At 33.4% G+C, this 19,906-nt stretch overlaps 1 protein-coding gene across 1 annotated transcript; it reads left to right on the forward strand.

Moving 5' to 3' along the window:
• The first annotated feature begins 17,335 nt into the window (after window positions 1-17,335).
• On the forward strand, window positions 17,336-17,831 carry LOC139854455 (uncharacterized mitochondrial protein AtMg00810-like). The gene is made up of 2 exons (XM_071843758.1): window positions 17,336-17,562; window positions 17,609-17,831. Exons 1-2 carry the CDS (start codon window positions 17,336-17,338, stop codon window positions 17,829-17,831), a joined length of 450 nt encoding a protein of 149 aa, XP_071699859.1.
• The last annotated feature ends 2,075 nt before the right edge of the window (window positions 17,832-19,906 follow it).

The following is a 19,906-nucleotide window of genomic DNA, read 5'->3' on the forward strand; positions in this document are numbered from 1 at the left end:
GTCTTAGTTGAGAAATTGCTTAAAAGATTCTTTCCGGCATCTAAAGCCGTGAGACTTCAAGGAGAAATTGTTACGTTCGCGCAAAAGCCAAATGAAACATTATATGAGGCGTGGACAAGATTCGGAAAGTTGTTGAGAGGATGTCCTCAGTACGGTTTAGACACTTATCAAATAGTACAAATATTCTACCAAGGTGTCGACGTTGCTACACGAAAAGACATCGACACAGCAGCTGGTGGTTCCATTATCAAGAAAATCACAACCGAAGCTTACAAAATCATTGATAATACAGCCTCCCACTTACATGAGGGCATAAGGAAAAAGATATCTTTCGTTCATCTAAAGCGACTAGAGCCGATTCTAGCCATGACTTTGATTCCGTTTTCGCAAAAATAGATGCTTTCGAGAGACGAATGGAAAAGATGACTAAAGATATTCACGCAATATGAATCAGTTGTGAGCAATGCGGTAGACCACATTTAACGAAAGATTGTCACATTGAGAAAATGATGGAATAACGAGAGAATATTTCCTACATGAACCAAAGGCCGGGAAATAATTATCAATATAATTATCAAGCTCCAAGGCCAAACTTTAATCAAAATCAAAACATTCTTTACAATCCAAATGGACCCAACAATAACTCGTATAACCAACAAGGTCCGAATAACCAACCAACTCAAAACAACACTTTCAATCAACAAAGACCTAGTTTGTATAAACCACCACAACAAACTGAAGAAAAAAGCCAAATCTGGAAGAAATGATGGAAAAACTAATGGAATCTTAGAAACAATTTATTACATCTCAAACCCAAACAAGTGAGAGGTTTAATTAGTCATTAATAACTCAACAAGCTTCCATTTTGAATCTAGAAAAATACGTAGGTACTCTTGCTAGCATGATGAGTGAGAGGGAACAAGGAAAGCTACCGAGTAATACTGAAGTAAATCCTCAGAATGAGAATGTTAATATGGTGTAAACAAATTCTGAAAAACCATCATCAGAAGATGGGAAGGTTTTCGATGTGAGTAACAATGAAGAAGTTACAACACCACCACCACCATCTGAGTATGTAAAGCCAGTGGTGGCACCATACATACCACCTATCCCGTTTCCAAGAAAAGGAGTTGAGTATGAGCAAGTGATAGGTAATAAAGTTTGTGATACCTTTGGGAAAAAGAAAAAGAATAAGAAAGTGCAAGAAACAAAAACCGTAAAAATAAACCCGGTGAAGACAGTTCCACCGAAACCTCCACCCAGGTTGGGTGATCCGGGTGAATTTATTGTTCCTTGTCTACTTAGTGATTGTGTCATGTATGATGCACTAGCAGATTTAGGAGCAAGTGTAAGTGTTATGCCTCTTTCATTATATAATAGATTAGGAGTAGGTGAGTTAAGTCCAACGGAAATGAGTGTTCGACTCCTTGATCAAACCATTAAGCACCCAGTTGGAATTGCTGACAACCTACCCGTTCAAGTAGGTAATTTAACATTTCTAGTCGAATTTATTGTCATTGACATAGAAGAGGACTCAAACATTCCTCTAATTTTAGGTCGACCATTCTTAGCGTCCACCGGGGCGTTATTTGATGTAAGAGAGGGTAGAATTTGTGATGACCCGGAGATTTTCGACCAAATTTAAACTTAACTTTTATTTGATTTCGACACGATAAGCAAAGTCTATAATGTAGAGTCTCGAAAACTTTGGAACAGTTACATGAATGCATTTACCCTTTTGACCTATGCCCGACGATTCACGAGCAATTAATTGTAAATAGTTATGTGTGTATATGTACATATATATAAATTTATATAAATGGAAATTGAAAAAAATAATAATTTGAAACATCATTTGTTGTTGTATTTAAAATTAATTACATAAAATAAAATAAAAATAAGATATTATAATAATTATGAATTAAAACATAACTATATATAAATAAAGTATATTAAAAATAAATATTAAATGATCGTAATACTTGTTGGACGTTTAGATTATTATAGAGAAGTTTAATTCAACTTAAGTGATTTTAAAATAAACGGTGATCCGAATATGAGTTCTATAAATTTTAGGCTTACTAAAAATGTATTTAAGAGCTATTTGTTAAATTTTAGAACTTTTTATATTTTACTCAGAATTGAGAGGGAAAGTTGATGTAATTTTTATTTAATAAATTAATGATCGAATTTTATACCATCATTATCAAAATAAATAAATATAATTAATTCAAAAATATGGGATTTTTCTAAAGACTTTTATCTGTCACTGTTTAACAACGGGGTACGAAATATACCCCTTAAAAACTGTCGGCAGACTATACTTCTAAAATACATTTTTAGCACGTTGTATTAATATTTTATATTATATTTATTATTATATCATTTCTTTATTATCATGATTATGTTTATATCATTAATCAGGCACATTCATAATCATCATCTAACAACTCCTACTTGTTATTCCTTTCTCTGCTATCGTAAGAATCAACCTAATAATCAAACCACAACCTACGACTATTGATTTGTTGTTTAATGAAGATCACTTCAAACCCATATCTACCCTCGACAACCATTAAGAGAATCAACTGTACCCATTTACTAATATATGCTTCGGTATCTAATCAAGAACAACACAAACTCACCTTCATCAAAATATCACTATCATCAAACACTACCGTTTGTACTTATATTTCTGATTCGAAAACAACAGCCCAAATCATCGTGAGATGCTATTTCTTTACTTCTGTTTTCATGAATAACCATCGAAGTCAACCACCATCGTCGTACTTGTTTTCTACTCCTTGTATTACGGCTACTCTACACTCACCATCCTCTTCCATCACCTTTCTTATTCAATTTATCATCACCACCATGACCACAACCATCACCACCATTAATTATCACCCTCATCACCTTTAGAAACTACCACCGTCATCGTTACCCTAAAGCATCGAATGTTAACTGTTATTATTTGAAAACCCACTTCATCACCCATGACAAACCACCCTAAAACACACCCATTTAAACTGCTTCTATTATTGTTTCTTCACCACCACCCGACACCCTCTACGTTCATCTAATTCTGGTTTTCGTTTTCATTTGAACAAGCACAACTAATCAAGCTATTACCAATTACTGTTAAGTCACTATAAATACCATCGCCACCCTCAACCATTAATCACCACCCAACCGTTACTCGATATATTTTGTTGTTGCATATTAGAAAACCAACATAGAACATTCAACCTCTACTTTAACTTCTATCATTTCTATTTTTTTTTCGAACACCAAAGCAGCCCCCACCACATATTACGCCAAAGAAGATAGTGAAGCAAAACCTTAATTTATTTAGGGATGGTGGTAGACAAAGAATATGTAAAAGTGGAAACTAATTGCAAGTGGGGCTAATATAATACAAAGAGGTCGGATATAAATTTTTTTTTAAAATGATAAGTGCTGGCATAATTTATTCTTTTGTGTCTACCATTCGAATTTTTGTTTTACCAAACCAACAGGCCACGATTTTTTTATTTTTTTTTATTTGGGCTTATTATATTGCAATAATGGACTTCAACATATTTAAATGTTGGGCTCTATGTGGTCCGTGAATCTGGACTGGTACATCTATGCACTTGTACGTATTGAGTATGATGAAGGTTATGTAAGACAATTGTTATATGGTTCATAAATAAAAGAAGATGATGATGATTTATGATGAAAGCGACGATGGTGATCAGGTATGATAATGGAATATTACTGCTATGTTGATTAGTGAAAATGATTATAATGTTAAATTATCGTGATTAGGATGTTACGTTTTGAAATGATGATTAACGAGCTAGATGATGTATATTAGACGAAATAAAGGTGACTGTAAAATTATGACGAGGAGAGTAAGTATGAATGATGATGTGTGAATAGAAGTATGATGATGTTGATGATCATGAGATGATGATGGTGAATATGATATAATAACGATGAATATGATGCGATAATATTAGTAACCGGGTGCTCGATGATGTTAAAGAATGAAGATAAATGATAATTGTGTTACGATGCTATGAAGAAGATAGTAAATACGAGTATAATGAATTAAAGTGGGAATTAAATCAGAATTGAACAAGTAGAAGAATGGTTTGGGAGTGTGTTGGTTTAACGGGAGGTCATGGGTTCGAGCCCGGGCGAGGGCACCTTTTTATTTTTGTGACTCTTTCTTTGTGAGGTAGTTTTCTTATTATTATCACTTTTATCATTATATATATATATATATATATATATATATATATATATATATATATATATATATATATATATGTATATATATAGTATCATTATTATTTTTAATATTAGTAATGTCATAATTATTAGTAATATCATTATTAGTATAAATTTTATCATTATTATTATTAGTATTATTATTAATATATTAAGTAAAGATTTTTCTATATAAAAAAATATATTTATGACATAACGCATGACTATAATAATATTTTTGTAATGAATATTAATTATTCATTTAAAGCATATAAAAATAAATATCTAATTAAATTATTAATATATAAATTAATAAAATAACAACTAATAATAAGGTTTATATAAATTTGTACGATTACAATTATATGTGTTAATATATATATAAATGATATAGGTTCGTGAATCCGAGGCCAACCCTACACTTGTTAAATGACGTCATATGTATTTTTACTACAAAATACAGTATGGTGAGTTCATTTGATTCCCTTTTACTCTTTACATTTTTGAAACTGAGAATACATGTGCTGTTTTTACAACTACTTTATTAAATGCTTTTGAAATATATTTTGAACTGCGAATACATGAAATACTTTTATAAATGTTTGACGAGATAGACACAAGCAAAACATTCCTCGAATGAATTATTATGCAGATAGAAGTTCTGCGGATTATTGTTGAATTATGTGGACATGATAATTGCCACCATGAAAATATGTGGAAATGATAATTGCCACCATTGAATTATGTGGACATGATAATTGCCACCATTGAATTATGTGGACATTATAATTGCCACCATTGAATTATGTGGACATGATAATTGCCACCAATTGATGTGAATGTTATGTATCGAGAGAATGATTTTTATATACAGGTTATGTGTATTAGTTTTTGTGCACGAGATATGTGTACGGTTACTAAGGTTTATGAAAAATGGTTTCGTACATGAGAAAGGTGTACTGTATTTAAAAGATATCAATTGTACATTACAGGTGGGTATAGGATTCGGGCCCATTTGTACCATGCAGCATTTAAACCTTGTGGTCTATCAAAATGATGAATTTTATTGTTTTATGATAAACCTATGAACTCACCAACCTTTTTGTTGACACTTGAAAGCATGTTTATTCTCAGGTATTAAAGAAATCTTCCGATGTGCATTTGCTCGTATTAGAGATATTACTTGGAATTCATGAATTATTTCAAAAAGACGTTGCATTCGAGTCGTAGAGTTCATCAAGATTATTATTAAGTCAATTATAGTTGGATATATTTTGAAATGGTATGCATGCCGTCAACTGTCGATGTAATGAAAGTTTGTCTTTTAAAAACGAATGCAATATTTGTAAAATGTATCATATAGAGGTCAAGTACCTTGCGATGTAACCAAATGTAATGTATTCGTCCAGATGGATTAGGACGGGTCCTTTCAGAATTGTAACATCTCGCGTTTTTCGGTTAAATTTATTTTTAACACCGTCTTTTTTTAGATAATATCTTTCATTATCTAAATTCGTAACTTTCGTTAACTAACATTCTTAATATTTTCGTTATTCGATTACAACATCTCTCGTTAATTTGCGTTTTTAAAATATTCGTTCGGTTAATTCCCGTACCCACTTTTAAACTCGAGGGACTATTGGCGTCAAGTGGGCAAACTAGTTGACTAGTTCAACTAGTCAACCCACAACTACCACCACTCATTCATTCCCTCATCTCTTTCTCTCTTTCTCTTACTTCCACTTTTTGCTCTCAAACTCCAATATCACTAAATCATCATCTAAATCCGATCTAGGAGGCTTATAACAAAACAAATTACATATTCGTGATCCTCTCTTCATCCTCTACATTTTGGTACCAATTTCATCTCGTTTGGGTAACATTTCTAAAACTCATAATTTCATGTTCTTAGTGTTTTTGACTTGAAATGGTGTTAGTTAGTGTCTATGGCTCAAGTCTAAAATGAATATGTGTTTAGTTTGCTCGATTTGTTGTTTTGAGTAACTAGCTTGAATATGAAAAATGGGTGTGCTTAATCTTGAATTTTGGATGATTAAATGTTGTCTAAATATTAAAGTTTATGTATTAAATATGTTACTAGAATCATTAGCTTCATTTTGATGTGTAGGTTGATTTAGAAAAGCTTCATTTACAAAATGGTTGAATTCATGATTTTGGTTAGGGTTTGATGAACTTTAAAATGAACTTTTGATACATTGAATGTTATGAAATGTTGTCAGTAAGCATTTAGTTGTATTGTATGTCTAATTACCTTCGAAATGGCATATCGTATGTGTAGATTGGATTCCCGAGTCAAGAATTGCATTTTGTGAACTCGAAACTTTGATTTTTAACATTTAACGATCATTCGACGAGGTTTTTGTTTTTTTAAATGATGAACTTGATTGATGAAATGTGTTTATTTGTATTCCTCATCAAAATACCTTTCCAATGATATAAGATACGTGTTTTGAATGTTTACGGTTCATAAGTTATGGTTGTTTGAAGTTGGATTCATTTAAGTGTTCAAACTGCCTAGAATTGCTGAAATAGACACAGATGCGGCGCATCTGAGAGGGATGCAGCACGTTTGATGCTGACTGCCCAAAAATCTCATTTTTTTTAATTCTAACTATGCTATGCACCTCCGATTGACATGAAACTTGGCCAACATGCTTATATATGACTTCTAAGCTCAGAAAAATAGTTCGGGACCCGACCCGAACGTGTTGACTTTTTCGTTGACTTTGACTTTTAGTCAAACTTAACCAAACACTTATGCAATCGTTCTAATCTTCTTTTATGCTTGATTCTTGTATGAAACTTGATAACGTGACTCACATGCTATATATTCGAGTCGTAACGAGCCATAGGACTAATTGAACACATTTCGCCCGACCTTGTGTCGTAACCGGTTAATTGATACAACTTACTTGTTTAGGTCGAGGCTAAGCAACTTTCATGCACACGTTTACTTTGTGAAGTATATTTATACTCGTGCACCCGAGGTGAGATTATAGTCCCATCTTTCAACAACTTTTATTCTTTTAAATCATGGGATGAGAAACATATACAGTTTTATACTACATACATTTATACTTTGAACACAAGTACGGAAACAAACATTCCACAACGAGTTTGAATAAAAATCCTCAATTCGATTATCATTAGTTACACTTGCAGGGTGTAAGAGAGAACTTATATTGTGTGCCCATACGGGTTTGACAAACCATCATTCGGACGGTTCGCTACCGTTGTGCGGATGAAATATATTTTTGAGAAACAGTGTATGTTCTAACACTATTGTGATGGGGTTCTATGGAAGGAAAGTTAAGTCTTGATAATTGGGTGCTCGCGAACATACTTTTAGAATGAAAACGATTTGGATAATCAACGATATGGAAATACAAAATCTTGTAGTTCAAAAACAACGTTTATTACAACACCTATGATTTCACTAACGTTTTTCGTTGACAGTTTTCTATATGTTTCTCAGGTTTATGAATGGCTATTTGATACATGCTTCTGTATCAAATAATATTTGCTTGGGGTCAAGCATACATGCATACACTCTGATTACTTGCTTGGAATCAAGCATACATACATACTTACGCTATTTATAGCAACCGTGATTTTCAACTAATTATGTCGCAAGTTATTTCATTTATACATTACTACTTTTGTAAACTTAAACTTGTTCTCGAACCGTTGGGTAACTTAAACTTTGTAAGTCTTATATGCTTCAAATGAATACGACATAATTTTGGTCAAACGTGTCTCATTTAGGGACTATGACCACGCAACGGGACCTAAGTTAACGGCGCCCTCAATGAAGATTTTGTCGGGTCATTACAAGAATGACACTTAGTAATGGTGAAAAATCGATCACCTTTATGATTCGAAAGTCTAAATCTCCACCAACCAAAACTGTTGAACCAATAAAGACGATTGGTAAAAACCATAATGTTTTACCAACTCCAATGGTATTGCTTAACAATAATAAAATGCCTAAGTGTGGGGAAAATGAAGTAACACCTAATGATGACCTGATAACAAAGAACCTCGTTGTTGATACGAAATTAAATGATCTCGTTATTAACAGTTCAATGAAGAAACTTATTAAACGAATTCGCGATGCTAGAACCAATGGGAACTTTAAGTAATGTAACCGGTTAGTGTCCAATCTATCGCCTAAAGAAAAGGTGAAACTAGTTGAATTTGTGGATGTTACACAGGAATCCGACCAATGGCTTAAAGCAAAAGTCACAGATATGCAAGTTGATTATGGTCCAAGAGAAATTGACAATGAAGTTAACCACAATTTCGACACCACAGCTACCTAAGTGTGGGGAGATTCAAATGTTATAAAAAGAAAATGCTGTCTAGAGTTAGATGTTCTGTTCTCATGTAGTTTCGAGAATGGAATCCGATTGGTCGTTTCCACTAGCAGACACTAAAGAACTAGTTTTCTCCCCCCATTCTGAATTTTTTGTTTTGTAGGTTTTGTATGAAATTAATACACTTTTTAAATTTATGTTTTGTGTGAATTTAAAAATAAAAATTTGCTTTATTTCACTAAGTTTAAAAAAAATGATTTCATATGTTCGTCGTGAGTTAAAGACTGGAGCATAGAATCGAAATTGCTTTACCCAAAGACGGGGCGAAAAATTTTGTTATCATTATTTTTAATATTATTGATCTAAAGTATGCCAAAAAAATTAAAAATCCCGAAAATCTTTGTTTAAATTGTTTTAATAAATAAAGGTTTTATAAATATATATATATATATATATATATATATATATATATATATATATATATATATATATATATATATATATATATATATATATATATATATATATATATATATATGTTTGTAGTCTATCTTATGTACAAAACAGGGTAAAACAGTGCACTTTCAAAGACTGGCATTAAGTTAAGCAAAAGCTACTAATTTTGGCGATAAGACGCAAAACATATGTGAAATTACATCAAAAGGAATGAACGATGAGGCGCGCCATCTATCATTCGACGAGCTTAGTAATTACAAACTGGGTATTTTTAATCACTTTTCTACACTAATCACCCTCATGAATTTATAATTTTTACTGATTTCTTGCAAATGAGGGCATTGCAAGATCTCACGTGTGGGGAAGGCTTATAAATTCTCTCGGGTTTACACTTGGTTTAATTGCCAAATTTTGTGAAAATTTGAAAAATTTTCAATTAAATGAATTTAAAATCATGTTTATACATATTTATGAACGATAAAACTAGGTGATAATACCAAAATTATTGTTATCTCGGAAAGGACGTAAATTGAGAAACAACCCAAAACACTTGAATTCATTTAAAATGAAATAGAAGAGAATAAAAAGGCAAAGAAAGAAAAATAAAAGCTAAGTGTGGGAAGAATACACCGAGTAATTTAAAACATATATCACAAATTTTTGTATAAGATTATTGAAGGTACTTTTGTTTTGGACGATTTTAATCAGTTTTACCCGATTGCTTAGAATATATTTGAAGGAAATATGCCACTTGATTTAAAAGGAAGTAAAAGTCTTCCGGAGAAATAAATGAAGGAAGTAAACTCTTCCGAAATAGACACGCGCTTCTTGATTTAGGTCAAAAAGTTGTCGTCCAGACCAGCTGTAGGTTCATGAAAAATCTAGAAAACCATCTCTAAAATCAGCAGGAAATCCACGGACCTCAGCATCAAACAGGGTCGCCAAGTGGTCAGACTTATCCTAACCATGAGAGGATCTGTCTCGTAAAATGGGGTGGCGTCGTGCAAATTAGCTTGATAAGACTAATGAATCAGACCCCTAGAAAGGATAATCTCCTTAAAAGATTAAAAATCAGCTTTTAAGCCTGATATTACTCAATCCTTGAGATTGACCTTAAAGATTGAGAATTACAAACTCATGGAATTCGATGATATCTAAACTCGAGCTTGAACGAGAAAATATTTTGATCAAAATTAAAACCGATTTGTTTTCTGAAAACCTATTTTCAATGCGTTCATTACCATTGAACGTAAAATCTTAAGAATTCACCAGAATACATTAGGTCACCTGAACTAAATCGGGTGTCAACCGTAAGAACGGTGGTTGCATAGCATGGTCGAAGACAGGACCTTGTGCCAGACCGAAAAATTATAGGGTGATATTTACTATTTCTCCTACAAAGGATAGTAATTGCATCCGACATGTTGTGGACCATGAACATCTGCATGTCATTATACATTGCCTTAACAGTTGCTTGTTCAACGCTTTCCTTTACAACCGGACGATAGTTTATCGAAAGTTAATATACGGAGCAAGTATACTGTAACGACCCGGATTTTTTCGATCGTTTTATACATATGAGATAAATATTTACATAAATTAAACATTACCAACATGATAAGCAATCCAAATTTTTGAGTCTTGTGTTTTTGAAAAGAGTTTTACACAACGTTTGACCGTCCAATTTGACCGATGATATCACGAACTATATAACATACGATAATTATACGATTGTGTACATATACATATTTATACATATTTAACATGATCTAAGGATGGTTTATCAACTCATTGTGTACTAATAACAATGAGTTATAAGTATACTTTGGGACTACTAACTTAAGTTTTCAAAACGGTAACTATACGTAATGTTATTTGACATATATACCTATAACTTATAATGCTTATACAAGTATCGTATAAATAGGTATTTAATCACTTTTAAAGGGCTTAAATACATAAAACAATATAAGTATATTTATAAAAGATAGTTATATTTGAATTCTCGTTCCGTTTTCTCAAGATTTCTACAAGTATATCTAGGGTATATGTATCCGTATCATACCCAGCTTCTATACGTATTTACTATTAGTAAATACATATCAAATCAATATCCTAATCAACCAAAGTTCTGCCCTAGATATGAGGTAATTAGGATTTGTAAGCTAGCATGGAAATTACACTAAATAACAACATAAAAATTTTGTTTTTGTCCCCCTTGGTCACGCCATTTAATGGCCATTTTGCACACCATTTTGATTCAATTTTCCTGCTTCCATTTCTAGTTAAACACACAGTCTCATAAGCCTTAAACACCCTTAAACATCTCAGCAAATAACCATGAAGATCTAGCCTCAAAAACAAGCTTTAATCATTATAAGAAAGTTTGATCAAGAACATATCAAGATAACCTTCCAAGTGTACAAGTTTACTTCCAACCTTTCAATCCAACTTCACCACTCTTTAGGATCAAGATTATTTCCTATCTTTTCCAGTAGCTTTATCCAAGTAACTTGAGGTAGTAACCTTGTTCATAATCTTATTCGATTCATATTAATATAGCTATCTTATTTTGGGTTATAAATTATAACAACAAGAACATAGTTTGAATGATTTCAAAATTGTTCGCAAACTAAATAGATCCTTCTAACTTGACTTTTAAAACACTTCAAGACCTGTAATATATCATAATTCTAACTTAACAAGATACAACTTGTTTTTACAAAGAACACCTTAAAACTGAATCTACGTCGTCGGAGTGCAACCGGGGGCTGTTTTGGGTTAGATAATTAAAAACAATCTTAAACTATGAATTGGAAGTTTATATTCTGGAAAAATGATATTTCTTATGAATATGTTAATATATAAAAATCTCATGGTATAACTCAAAGTGTAAGTATTTTTGTAAAAATGATCATCTAGATGTTGTTTTTATGATGGAAATAATCACTTTCATAAGATTCACCCAAGTTTGACCTATAACCTGTGATTTCAAATGTAAACCAAGGTATTTACAGTTAATATTCATAAATAATGACTCGATCCAAGGAAGTGGCAAGTTGAATCAACAAAAACGGAGTTGTATTGAAGAAACTACGACTAAAACAAAATCGGGTATCCGAAGCTAGTTTAGCTACGAAAATATTTTGACTAAAACCAAACTAAACATATCTTGGCTAATTAACATGATATTTTATATATATTTACTTATGATTTGATTTTACATATTTCAGGACTACCCGTAAACAACACGAGAAGATTAATTATAAGACCTCATGATTGTACGCAACACGTCATTTGATAACACGGTACTTTATGTACGCAACACGTCATTTGACAACACGGTACCATGGGTTGAGATTAATTCCGATCAATACGAATACGATGGGGTGTTTATTTATTTTATTGAGCAACTAATTGTGGACCACTAACATCGGACTGCTAACTACTAACTAATAGATATTAAAAGTATTATAAGTATATATGTAACGATTATTTGAAAAGAAAATATGTTGATATATTATATATATGGTTAGGTTCGTGATATCTATCAGAGACCAAGTCGTGTTAAATATCTTCAAGGCAAAAGTGAGTATATAGTCCCCCTTTTAAACTCTAAATATTTCGAGATGAGAATACATCCATTTTATGATTTACGTTATGGACACAAGTGATTAAAAATATATATTCTACATTGAGTTGTACCACTGGCATACTTCCCTGTAACTTGGTAACTATTATTTACATGCGGTATTGTAAACGCGAATCCTGTTGATAGATCTATGGGCCTGACAACCCCAACCGGACTGGACGACCAGTATTCAATGGTTGGACAGTACTTCGTTTCGGTGACTACACTTGGTACAGCGTAGTGAGATTTCATAATAAAGGGAATATGCGACGTTGATTAAATGTTAAGTATGGTTATCAAGTGCTCAACCACTTAGAATATTTTTATTAAAACGTTTATGTATATGAAATCTTGTGGTCTATATTTATAACGCTGCTAGCATTAAACCTATATCTCACCAACTTTATGTTGACGTTTTAAATATGTTTATTCTCAGGTGATAAATAAAAGCTTCCGCTGCATTATGTCGAATTTAAGCAAGATTTGGAGTATGCATATTTGTGTCAAAAATAAAACTGCATATCGGAAGATTTGTAATGTAAAATATGTTGGAAATCGTATTGTTATTATCAAATGTAAAGTTTGTAAGACTAAGATTATCGCTAAACGATAATCATTATTATGTTGTTTAAGCCCTTGGTTATAATAAATATTATGGTTTGTATCATAAAAACGTATGCAGATTTTAAAAATGTCACATATAGAGGTCAATACCTCGCAATGACACCAATGAGTACGTGACGTTTATATTCGATATGAACGGGACGCTTCATATACTGGACGTGTTGCTTTCATAATACAAGGTTAGCAAGTGGGTAACACAAAACCTCAAGTTTTGAACTAAAATTTTCAAATCTGAAACCCACAAATCCCACAAAAATATTTTACAAACACCGGTGAAGGGTTATTCAGGAAAACTTATCTAGGGTAAAAGCTAAAATGAATTTTCAAAAGATCAAATGTTTTCATAAAGATCCAATTTCCTAAAGGATCTAAATTTTCATAGTTATGTGAAACTGTAAACCACAATGTCACTATCATTGTTCATACCACCGTATCAAAATCATTGATGTAGAAAGTGTGAAGAATAAAGAAGTGATTCAAGAATGATTTTATTTCAAGTCCTATATTGCTTGAGTACAAGCAACGCTCAAGTGTGGGAATATTTGATAATGCTAAAAATGAACATATATTTCATAGCATTATCTTTCCAGAAAGACAAGCTTTTATTTGCAATTGTTCTATTTACAAGTGATATTCATTTAAATAATAAAAGGTGAAGACAAAAGACAGATTCGATAATTTGAAGACGCAAATGACCAAAACGCTAAAAAGTACAAGTTACAATCCAAGTGGTTCAAATTATTGATGAGAAATGTCTAAAAATTAGAAGAGTACAAGCCGTGGAACACAAAGTACAAAATATCTAAGCGTACGAAAGGACGTTCAAAAATCCGGAACCGAGACGTAAACCGAGCATCAATGAGCAAGTCAACTGAGCTAGAATTACAAGTCAACTATGCACATGAATATAATATAATATATATATAATTATATAAAATTATATATATTATATTATATTATTTAAATGTGTCGGCTAACAAAAAAACAAATGAATGTGAGCTGGTGCCAGGCTCCGTGCGATCGCATAGGAATAACACTCCCAGGCCATGCGATCGTATGACCCCAAACGGTTGGTCAGGTCCTATAAATAGCCAACGAATTGGACGAGTTCTACACAGTCGAAAATCTGTCCGTGTAACGCTATGCTATTAATAATCACTGTAAGCTATGTTCTTCCTTTTTAAATTAATGTCTCGTAACTAAGTTATTATTATGCTTATTTGAGCTGAAGTAATCGTGATGTTGGACTAAATATTAAGATGGGGTTATTGGATTTTTTACCATAATTAGGGTTTGGACAAAAGACCGACACTTGTGACCATCGGACTATGGACTATTAATAGATGGGGGGTATTGTCTAATCAAATGACAACTTATTAGAATCTGTCGAACCTATCTTCAAATTATTTAATCTAATAATTATTAAATGATTATGAATGTCCTATTTAGTGACGTTTATACGACATCTTTTACAAATCATTTAATTAATCAATTAGATTGGGTAATTTATTATTCATTATGGCCAAGTGAATAAATTAATGTATCATGGACTAATTATAACAGGGGTGGATTACATACGAGGGTAATTGGTGTAATTGTTAACAAAGTATTAAAACCTTGGATTACACGCAGTCGATAACCTGGTGTAATTATTAACAAAGTATTAAAACCTTGTTACAGTTCGAATTCCTAATTAGTTGGAATATTTGACTTCGGGAATAAGGTTAATTTGACGAGCATTTTATAATTATGACCGATGGACTATTATGGGCAAAACCCAGATAGGTATCAAATAAGCCAGGACAAAGGACAATTAACCCAGAGTGATAAATTAAAATTAAAATGTCAAACATCATGGTTACGGAAGTTTAAATAAGCATAATTCTTTTATCGTATTTCTCATCGTACTTTTAATTACTGTCATTTTATTATTCGTAATTTTATATATCGTCATTGTCATTTATTTTACGCATTTTAATTATCGTTATTTATCTTTTTGCTTTATTTAAAATCGACAAACCGGTCATTAAACGATAAAACCCCCCTTTTATATATTATTATTACTATATATAATTATATATATTTTATATAAATATAGTTGTTAAAAATATAGTACGTAATCGCTAGCTCCTTGTGGAACGAACCGGACTTACAAAAAACTACACTACTCTACGATTAGGTACACTGCCTATAAGTGTTGTAGCAAGGTTTAGGTATATCCATTCTATTAATAAATAAATAACTTGTATAAATTGTACCGTATTTAATAGTATTTCGTAATTAATATATAAGTATTTCGTATACACCGCTGCACACATCAGCAAGCATGTTAGATTTCCATTTTATCCTTTAATTTCTACTGTCACTTCTTGTTTACATTGTTTAATTAGATTTGTGGACTTCTCCACTTTCGAGTCTAAGTAATCTTAAATATTATGTCATTTTCTTAGATCATTTTTCTCACTACATTTGGGTATTTCCTCTACATAAAAAGTCGGATGTATACGCTCAATTTGTTATTTTTCGCTCCTTTGTTAAAACCCAGTTTAATCACGAAATAAAAACATTTCAATGTGACCTTGGCGGTGAATTAGACAGTCACTCCATCCACCAGCTTTTTCATTCTAACGGCATTCACATTCGCTTCTCTTGTCCTCAAACATCCCAACAAAATGGGAAATCTGAGCGCATGATTTAGACTATTAACAACCTCATTCGTACTCTTCTTTTCCAGGCACACTTACCCCTATCTTTTTGGGTCGAGGCACTTATATGGCCGCTCACCTCCTCAATATCCTCCCACCGTTTTCCATTATCCATGAGATTCCTCACACTCGTTTATATAAATCCCAACCGAACTATACATTCCTTCACATTTTCGGTTGTCTTTGTTACCCTCATTTAAACACCACCCATAAGCTAGCCCCTCGCTCTACACCTTGCATTTTTCTCGGTTATCGGTCTAACCATCGCGGATACCGTTGTCTTGACCTTGCAACCAACAAAATCATCATCTCTCGGCATGTCACATTTGACGAAACCATCTTTCCATATGGATCTATGACCCCTACCCAATCACCGTCATATTCTTTAATAGATTCCTTACCTACTCTTTCAACTATCTCCATAACTGACCAACTAGTAGAACAACCCACACCAACGCCACCACCGCCTCCACCTCCACGTCCTATACCCCCCACTACACCTTCCACACGGTCTACACCATCCTCTGTTACTCCACCTACTTCTTACTCTTCGGAGTCAAACCCACCTCCTGTATCTACTCATCCCATGGTCACCCCGCTCTCAAGCTGGTATTACACAACCTATCCAATGTAAGAATCTTAATGTTTCTACCATTTCTCCAATTCCCAAATCCTACCATCAAGCTTTTACTGATCCTAACTGGCAAAGTGTATGCACGATGAATATAATGCTTTGATTAAATATCATACTTGGACTCTTGTGCCCCCAGCCAATGGGTGCGAATGTTGTTCGTTCTATGTGGCTCTTTAAACATAAGCATAATGCATATGGTACTTTGCGTCGCTACAAAGCGCGACTTGTTACTAATGGTGCAGTCAGAAGATTGGGATCGATTGTGATGAAACTTTTAGCCCGGTTGTTAAGTCAGCTACTATATGCACAGTTCTTAGCCTGAATCTTTCTAGAGATTGGCCTGTCCATCAGCTTGATGTTAAGAATGCATTTCTTAACGGTGATCTTGTTGAGAGTGTCTATATGCATCAGCCTCCAGGTTTTCGAGACCCAAAGCACCCTACTATGTTTGTCTTTTGAAGAAGTCTCTATATGTCCTAAAATAGGCCCCCCTCATGCTTGGTTCGAACATTTTACTGGTTATTCTACTCGAGCAGGTTTTGTTCACAGTCGATGCGACTGCTCGTTATTCATATATCAGCAGGGACCAGACATGGCGTATTTACTGCTATATGTTGATGATATCATTCTAACATCTTCCTCTCCTGATCTTCTTTGACGGATTATCCAGTCTTTGCATCAAGAGTTCTCTATGACAGATTTGGGCCCGTTAAATTATTTCCTAGGGATTTCAGTGACACGCAACTCTACTAGCATGTTTCTTTCTCAAAGAAAATACGCTAGTGAGATTCTAGAGCGTGCATGTATGCTTAATTACAAACCTTGCTGGACTCCTGTGGAAACTGATTCTAAGCTTGAAAATGATGGTCTCACTGTGTCTGACCCTACATTGTGTCGGAGTCTTGTTGTTGCACTTCAGTATCTCACTTTTACTCGTCCAGACATTACTTATGTTGTCCAACAGATATGTTCGTTCATGCATGATCCTCGAGAAACCCATTCTCAGAAGGATTCTCTGCTACATTCGAGGGACTCTTGATTATGGCCTACAGTTGTTTGCTTCCTCGACTACTTTGCTTGTGGCTTATTCGGATGCTGATTGGGCTGGATGCCCCTCTACACGCAGATCTACGTCTGGTTATTGTGATTTTATTGGAAATAACTTACTGTCTTGGTCATCTAAGTGACAACACACACCTTCTAGATCTAGTGCAGAGGCCGAGTATCGGGGTGTCGCCAATGCGGTTGCTGAAACCTGCTAGCTACGCAATCTTCTTTGCGCGCTTCATTTTCCGCTGTTCTCGGCCACTATGGTATATTGTGATAATGTGAGTGATGTTTACCTCTCATCGAACCCAATCCAACATCAACGAACAAGGCACATTGAGATTGATATTCACATTGTTCGTGACTTGTTTGCTACAGGACAGGTCCGAGTTCTTCATGTCCCATCTCGGTATCAGTATGCAGACATCTTTACCAAGGGTCTACCGTCATGCTTATTTGAGGAGTTTCGTTCTAGCTTGACTGTCCGCTCCACTCCCGCTCCAACTGCGGGGTGCTGTTAGAGAATTTTGGATTGCTCTTGTTTAAGTGTAGTCCTTTTGCATAGCCTTTTGTATGTATATGTATATATATATATATGTGTATATATATATATATATATATATATATATATATATATATATATAAGGATCAAGGAAAACCTTAATACTTTCAATATACTCCGTATGTATTTGTAAACATTTTACAATCATGTCAACATCTTACATGAAGTTGTACATATCCCAAAAATAATAGAGTGTTCACCACTCGTTTCTTCTCTTTATCCAATTATAAATATAAGTACCAATCGATATAATGAAACTTTAAACTTAAAACTTGGACCTCCGTACCAAATGTTAGACGGAAACTTGGACATCTTAGTTTAAAACTTAGACATCTCACATATGTACCAAAATTTTAAACTAACGATAGATTAGTAAATGAAACAAACAAGATTGAGGGGTGCGCGCTTCGCTGCTGACAATTGTATGCGACTACGATGGTTATTGACTACACATCGAATGATAATTCTATGCGATTACGATAGTTATACAGTAGCATAAGTACACATTTACAAAAGAAAATTATATGGATGTTTATATTTACACTCTATACAGTATTGTTTAAAGGTAACAAAGTTCCTAGGTGACAGATTACTATCAAAACTGTACAAAGGTTTTTTGGTTACTTCCGAATCACGCCTTTGTTATGTTTGACTTTTTTAAAGCTATCTTCTACGATTCTAAAATAATGTTGCACTCCATATTTAGCAAAATAAGGTGAATGTCGTATATTCTAATTTGTAGATAAAAACACTACCATGAAACAGGTGATGGATCAGGATCTCTTGTACTGTGCAAAATCATGGTACCCGATAGAACAATCATGAACCCGCAAATAATAGAAATAATCGTGCTAGCACTTTGGCCGGACGAACCTACATAACGGGAAAAAATGAGTTCCAACATAGTTGATAAGTCAAACAAAAACCTTCAATGTTTGCAAGATGCAATAGATATATATACCTTGAACATGATTGCACTAGCGTGAATTGTGAAAGATGTAAACATGACATAATAAATCGGTGAAACAACTGCAGTGTTGAACGTGTCCAAAGCCTGGTCAAAATTCGTAATGACATGATTTCATAACACATTAGACAATACTAGGGCCCACGTGGTGGGCCCGATGGACAAACGAATACTCACAATGAAAATGAAGGAAGCAATATTATAGGTACCAACCTTATTTAAGTAATTCAATTGGATGATAATACATGTAACTACTACCGTTACAAATATCCATGTTTGGTATCGTGCCACCTGGCTAGAACCCTCTAATGTAAGTTTTATAGCAATACCTATAGCTTTTACACTCATAAACTGCAAAAGATTTTATAAAAAAATAATTCACTTGCACTGTGACGCCCCATACAAAACCATCGTGTACGGTTCATCAACAACATGATCATTACAAGGTCAAACATTACATGCTGTTTGAAAACTAGTTTACATTCATAAAAGATAACGTTTTACAAAAGATAACGTGACACAAAGGTCGTTACAAAGTCATTATTTGAAAATAACATAAGTTACGAATGCAAAAGAAAAGTTCCATGATTGAGACATCTCTAAGTAATGCAGCGGAAATCTAACACAGCAGGTCCATAACAGCAAGTCTATAACACCAACATAGCAAGTCTAACAGCGGAAGCAAC

Source organism: Rutidosis leptorrhynchoides, chromosome 6 (genome assembly GCF_046630445.1).
Source record: "Rutidosis leptorrhynchoides isolate AG116_Rl617_1_P2 chromosome 6, CSIRO_AGI_Rlap_v1, whole genome shotgun sequence".
Taxonomy (NCBI): Eukaryota; Viridiplantae; Streptophyta; class Magnoliopsida; order Asterales; family Asteraceae; genus Rutidosis; species Rutidosis leptorrhynchoides.

Coding starts and splice junctions, on each gene's coding strand:
- LOC139854455 (XM_071843758.1), top strand. CDS start 17,336: ATGACAGATTTGGGCCCGTTAAATTATTTCCTAGGGATTTCAGTGACA. Junction 17,563..17,608: donor AGTCTTGTTGTTGCACTTCA/GTATCTCACTTT, acceptor GTTGTCCAACAG/ATATGTTCGTTCATGCATGA.